The 6,814-nt window shown below is 44.1% G+C and overlaps 1 protein-coding gene across 1 annotated transcript in view; it reads left to right on the top strand.

Moving 5' to 3' along the window:
- LOC102380504 (astacin-like metalloendopeptidase) overlaps positions 1-6,814 on the top strand; it is a 25,329-nt gene that overhangs the window by 14,036 nt on the left and 4,479 nt on the right. Inside the window, exons 10-12 of the mRNA XM_025209872.1 lie at positions 3,210-3,337; positions 5,400-5,515; positions 5,958-6,183. Coding sequence (XP_025065657.1) covers positions 3,210-3,337; positions 5,400-5,515; positions 5,958-6,183 — 470 coding nt within the window. The remainder of the gene's footprint in view (positions 1-3,209; positions 3,338-5,399; positions 5,516-5,957; positions 6,184-6,814) is intronic.

The following is a 6,814-nucleotide window of genomic DNA, read 5'->3' as shown; positions in this document are numbered from 1 at the left end:
TGCCCTGGGTCTTAAAGTGGCAGGCACCCACAGTGCCCTGCCACACATCTACCCCCTTTAAATGGTACCAGGGGAAGGTTTCCCCAGCTGCTGCTCCAAAGCAAGCTCCCCTCAGAGCCTGTGAGAGCCCATGAGTGGCAAGCACCCCCAAAGGTGCTCTGCCACACTATATGCACTCTTCTTTGTATCCCATGAAACTCTTGCAGAAATTCTCCCCTATTTACTCACACTATTCCCAAAGCAGATTTCTGCTTAAGTGACACAACTGATCCCACAGAAAATATTTCACCCTTGTGAGCATGTTCTTCTTCTAAGGCACACAATAAGATGTTATAGCTTTGTCTTCCCTCATTTCAGTGTCAATCTCACCTACCACAACTTTGATGGGAGTAATTAAAGGAGTGTTCACTTAGTTTTAATAATGAGCATCAGTAATGCCCACTTACAACAAGTGTAACTTGGCTAGCCACCAGCTGTATGTCCCTCAACTGGCTCTCCCTACACATTCTTGATTCACTTATCAATCCTGCAATGAACACTCATGGGGTGGGCATTTGGAAGCCCACCCTGTTTATCAATTCACAGCAATGAAGTCCTTGACATTGATCCGGATGGAGCTGCAATCATCCGGCTAAGTCAGCAATTCATCTTCCAACAGTCTGGATGCCCGACACTCGCCACTTCAACAAGAAATCCTTGGCGAATCTCTCTCTCATTGCCTGCACCTCCGCACAGGCTGCTTGCCGTCTCTGGCATCTAAAGCCTTGGCTCTTCTTCCCCTTCTGGGAAGTGCTAATCGCACCGACAGTCTTTTATACAATGTTTCCACCCAGCTGTTGTCAATCTCCAGTTGTCCGCCGCCAGCCAGGAAGACTCAATTGGCAATTAAGCCTTTTGTTATCCCAATCTGATTGAACACCTCATTGCTGTCAGCAGGTAATGAATACTTCCCCAAAGTCCATAGTGGGTATTTAGCATCCTGGATGGGTGAACAGTCAATATGTTGCCCAGTTCCATGGATTGGACAGAAAGTTCTCAACAAAATGGGTGCTTTTCCCAGACATTCCCGTAACAGGGGCAGTCTCCCCCTGTTACAACCCTATAAAATTAGGAGCATGCAACATTTTGAATTTAAGAGTCCAAGGGAAAAAAAATCTTTCTGATCTCACAGGGATGCTTGGAATCTGGAGAGTGCTCATCACCTGAACAAAACTAATGATTGTGTATCAATGCTATTCCCTCAGAAATGTAAAGCCACTTAGACGTACTTTACTCTCAGACCCTTGGGTCTGTCCCTTATTCCCCAGCATAAAAATAGCTCATTATCCCATTTGGTCATCACACAGAGAGCACTAAAGAACAGCTCAGAATTAATTCTCCACTTTCCAGCTACAGATGGTGGATAAGATTTATTATGGAACAATAGATGCTTCTCAAGCAAATCCCGGGACATCATTCTCCCCTTGTACTCGGCCTTAGTGAGGCCGCAGCTGGAGTACTGTGTCCAGTTTTGGGCTCCACAATTCAAAAAGGATGTGGAGAAGCTTGGGAGAGTCCAGAGAAGAGCCACGCGCATGATCAGAGGTCAGGGAAGCAGACCCTACGATGACAGGCTGAGAGCCCTGGGGCTCTTTAGCCTGAAAAAGCGCAGGCTCAGGGGTGATCTGATGGCCACCTACAAGTTTATCAGGGGTGACCACCAGCATCTGGGGGAACGTTTGTTCACCAGAGCGCCCCAAGGGATGACGAGGTCGAATGGTCACAAACTACTTCAAGATCGTTTCAGGCTGGACATAAGGAAGAACTTCTTTACTGTCTGAGCCCCCAAGGTCTGGAACAGCCTGCCACCGGAGGTGGTTCAAGCGCCTTCATTGAACACCTTCAAGATGAAACTGGATGCTTATCTTGCTGGGATCCTATGACCCCAGCTGACTTCCTGCCCTTTGGGCGGGGGGCTGGACTCGATGATCTTCCGAGGTCCCTTCCAGCCCTGATGTCTATGAAATCTATGAAATCACCTCAGGCTTATTAGTTCTGCTGAGAGGCAGAACCAATCAGCCCACCTACAGCACCATACTAAGGAGGAGGCTACAGTAATCCCAGTGCAGGAGATAGCACACATGAAGCAGTAGTGTGTTTCAGCATGGAGCTGCCTGGCATGAAATATGTGGGTATAGACATGGTATGGACACGACCTGAGATATTTAGGGTCAGTTCTGTGCAAGGCTTTGAAAATCAGAGTATTGGCTTCAAACCAAAACCTATTCAGCTGTCAGCAGTACTGAGGGTGCCTATACATGAGCAGCGAGGCTGCTCCAACATGCTGTAAGTACAGCGTGCCAGAGCAGGCTCAATTAATCAAGTCTGCTGGAGCATGGTAATTTCTGCACTCCAGCAGACTCCAGCATCTCTTGTACCAGTGTCCCCATGCTTAAAAATGGCATCAGGGGCACTTTAACTGAAGCTTATTTGACAAGCTTTAGTTAAAGCGTGCCCCCCCCCCCCCCCCATTTTTCAGTGTTATACAGATGTCATTGTTGGCAGTTCCTTGATATGAGGATGATAATCTTCCAGGAAATAGCAAGGTCATGAGTTGAGTTCATAGATGGCTGAAGAGGCTGATCCAAGATCTATGTGTTCAGTTCAGATGTGGCAAATAGTTCCAGGAGAAAGAAGTAGATCCTGGTGATTTGAGGCTCAAGTCTTTCCCAATGTCTCTCTCATCTATCTGCATTCATAGAGAGGCAGAATGGACATTTCAGTCAGAAGTTGTTCTTTCCTCAATTGTAGATTTTGTAAAAGTAATCTTTAAAATAAAGAGAAGTTTCTTAATATTTTTCCCCTCCATGGAAAGTATTTTCTTCAGCAAGACCTAGGTACCCCTTCAGTCTAAGCATAATTCAAAATATTTTTACTAGTACTAATTCATTTGACCCATTATAACCTAATATTTAAATATGATTTAGGTGGTACATAGGCCAAGGAGGGGCTGGTCCCGGCTTGACTTTCACATGCTCCAAATAATACTAAGGAATCATCATGCATTGCTTTTTCATATGAAATGATTGGTGAGGATACTTTTGCAATTAGAATATGAGATAAGAGTAAGTTATACCAATCAGTCCCTTTGAAGTATGTGGCTTATGCAGTTAAAACTTGTAAAATGTAATTTGATTTAAAAAAAACAACATTTTTTTCTGTTTTGGCAGACACACCTTCTCTAACACCTCTGGGAAAGCAACTATAGTGGCAATTCCTGATGCATCAGTACCTATTGGAAAGAAAAATGGACTGAGTAATTTGGATGTGGCCAAAATTAACAAGCTTTATAAATGCAGTAAGTATTTTGCATTTGTCCATTCATCTTCTACTCAAAGCATTTGCTATGGTCCACTGGGCAACATCCCACAGGTGCTGAAACTGCTACTCTGAATTGTTGACTGTACACATTAAGAACATCCAGAGGAAGAATGCAAAGACAAGGACTGGGATACACCTTACTTAGGCAGTACATCATTTCTGCTTCCAAGTCTAAATTGGCAAATTCAGCACTGGGGATAGTGGGTGCAGTTCCTTTGAAGGGCACTGAATTTGCCCTCATTGTCTTTTCCATTGTGTGCTACTGTTGAATCATTTTGATTCCTTAGAGCAGTGTTTTTCAAACTGTGCTCAATGAAACCCTGAGTCCACCACAGGTCATCTGGCGTTCCACAGAGAAATTGGGGGTAAGGGCAGAGTGGGCCAGGAGGCAGTGGGCCGCCATTGTGGGGCCAGGTCACCTGGTTCCAGATCCATCTTTAGGATGGGGTAGGGGTTTCCTGGCAGAAAACATGATACGAAAGGGTTCCATGCATAGGCACCAACTTTTATTTTTGCCAGGGTGGGGCCTAAGATGATTCCCTTCCTCCCACTCCCCCCTTGGCATGGCCAGAGCAGAGCTGAGTGGAGCCCATGGAGTGGCGGGGGTGGATGCGGGATGTCTACTGTGGCCTCAGGGCTCTCCATCCTACTGTCGTTCCCCCAGAAGTCCCGTGCTGGTCATGCCACCATGGCAAGGTGCCCCCTGCTCCCCTAGCAGCAGCAAGGGGCACAATTCCACACTGATGCCCCCACTGCTGCCAGGCAGGCAGGAGGTGCCTCGCCATGGTGGTGCAGCCAGCATTGGTCTCCCAGGGGGAGGTCAGCAGAGCAGAGAGCCCCTGGGCCACAGCAGGCAGCTTGCATCTGTCCCTGCCCTGCACACAAATCTGAGGAGCATCTGCCCTCCTCTGCCTCCCTCCCTACATGCATGTGGTGCTCCATGTCCCTCTCCCCACAGTCCCTTGCAAGCTGTAACTGCCGGCCTTCCTGGGGAAATGCACTATTTCTCACATTATTCTGTGGTGAACAGAAAACCCAGATCTCTGCCAAATACTGAGAATCTGGGACAAAGGCTGCCCCAGAGCCATGCAGCCTTGGACCAGGACTTGATGTTCCCCTTTCGGGACTGTCCTACCCAATTAGGGATGGGTGGTCACCCTACCCTCTTCCTGAGAGGGAGCAGGACCCTTGGGCCCCCACATACTCAGGATCTATGGTTACATGACTTTACAAAGTTTGAATGCCACTGCCTTGGTGCGCAAGAGGCAATGATAAAAGACTCAAATAATCAGGTCTCTTTCTTGTCTCTGGCTATGACTTGTAGTTTCAGAACAGAGTGAGGCCTTTCTAAACTAGAACAGTTTAATGGCAACTCAGCCACCTCCAGCTCTAGTCTATGTCATTTTTAAACATAAAGTTTTCATTAATTAAAAAAAACTTTAATCTTTTAACAATTTTTTACTTTATGGATAGGAGGAGAGAAAACCCTGCAGTGTAAAACAGAAACAAATTCAGTCTAAGGGGAAAGCATGATGAATACAAAACTTTCCCCCTGGCCAAATGTCATTAACTCCTCCCAACCACATACCTGACTATGACCCCTTTTATCATACGGTCATCAAATACTCTTTTAAATATGATAATGCAGCTTGACTATTACCAGTGGAAACCCATTTAATCTATTCACTGCTCCCTAAGCAAAATTAAATCTTTCCCATCTCCCTACAGATGTATAAAAAAACCTTAAATTTATAATCCTTTACCTTGTTCTAGACATAATCCATATAAATTGCTGTTTTTCCCCATCTGCTGCTGAACTTGTCACTTCAACATAGATTTTTTTTGAGTTATTTGAAAATTAGCATTATATATTTCTTCATTTAGTGAACTGAATCATGGATGTGCAGATACCTTGAAATGAATGTTGACAGATGAGGAATGGAGGACATTTCATTTTAAGTAGAGCATAACTGCACCTGAGTTGAATGTAAAAGGCTCTCTAAAACTGATTCTGAGACAAACATTTGTTTTTCTGTCAGATCGCTGCAGCACTGTTCTTGATAAACCATCTGGGTCATTGAACTCTTTGAACTACCCATCAAAGTACTCAGATAATATCAACTGTGTGTGGCTCATCCGAATCCCATCCAAACAGGTAATTACAGGGCTTTAATAGCTTTTACACATAACTGAATGTGTGGCTTCCTGGTTTGCATTTTGCTTTGTTTCCTGAGCTTGAGCGGCCATAAAAGGTCCTTTGCATGATATAGAATTCAGATGAAGTCACTTTTTTGGCCCTCATAATGTAGGTGCTTCTCTAATTTCTAATATTCTTATTCATGTGCTTAACTAGGGATAGGAGAAAACACAGGGTTCATTTAGATTTTGGAGACCCTCAATGAATAGACTTTTGGATTACAAAAGTAGTGCAATTAGTCCCTTTTCATCTGAACCCCAGAATGTCCTGAAGAGATGTTGGGTACATAGCTCCCAAGTTCTAGCATGTGCATAGGTTTAACTCAGTCTGTTCTAAAGAAAACTAAGCAAAGCAGTCAGTTTAGTGAATGTTAAAGAGTTTGATTCCTTTTCTATTTCAGGTTTTTTTGCAGTTTGAAGCCCTTGATCTTCAGTCCTCAAAAGACTGTCAGGCTGACTATATTAAAGTCTATGATGGGGTCAGCAAGTCTTCCAAGGTTCTTCTGGACAAGACATGTGGGTCAAATTTGCCTGTAAACTTAACAGCTTCTGGTACAACTATGCTAATAGAGTTCATCACTGATAGTACCGAAACAGGCACTGGTTTCCAAGCCTCCTATACTTCTGGTGAGTTGAGCATACAAATAGGGACAGGGCACAGAAAGAGAATATTTCAAGAAGTAATTAACAGACCTGTGTAGGAATGACCATCATCCTACCTTGCTTCACTGATAGGACAGACCAGTCTTATTTCAACATTGTTGCTAATTCCAGAAAATAGACCCGCATTCCCCAACACTGTTGGTGCCACCCATGTGTCTGGGTTTCCAGATTCTCCTGTTTGAAATGTCTCTCAGATGTGTGCCATTGAAAAGCTCTTCTTACAGGTTGAATTAGGAGTATGGTTAACTATCTTTGACTACAGGGCTTTAAATGAATTTTAACACAAGAGGGCTTTACATGAATTTTAGCCTCAGTTTGGTCCCACTAGAGTGAAATGCATTTTGGGATATATGCTAAAGAAAAGTATATTGCATAAGTGTAACCCAGCTGAGAGGCTCATGGAACAAAAGTCTGTATGAAATAACAGCAGTAGTAATACTGTTTAATTGATATATTATTTGTAGCATAAGATACATAAATAACGGTATATTTAATCCTCAGTAACAGATGCATAGATTCAAAGATTCATAGATGTTAGGGTCGGAAGGGACCTCAATAGATCATCGAGTCCGACCCCCTGCATAGGCAGGAAAGA

Source organism: Alligator sinensis, unplaced genomic scaffold (assembly GCF_000455745.1).
Source record: "Alligator sinensis unplaced genomic scaffold, ASM45574v1 scaffold441_1, whole genome shotgun sequence".
In the NCBI taxonomy this organism is placed as follows: Eukaryota; Metazoa; Chordata; order Crocodylia; family Alligatoridae; genus Alligator; species Alligator sinensis.
Note: the sequence above shows the minus strand (reverse complement) of the source record. Positions and strands in the feature narration are given on the sequence as shown.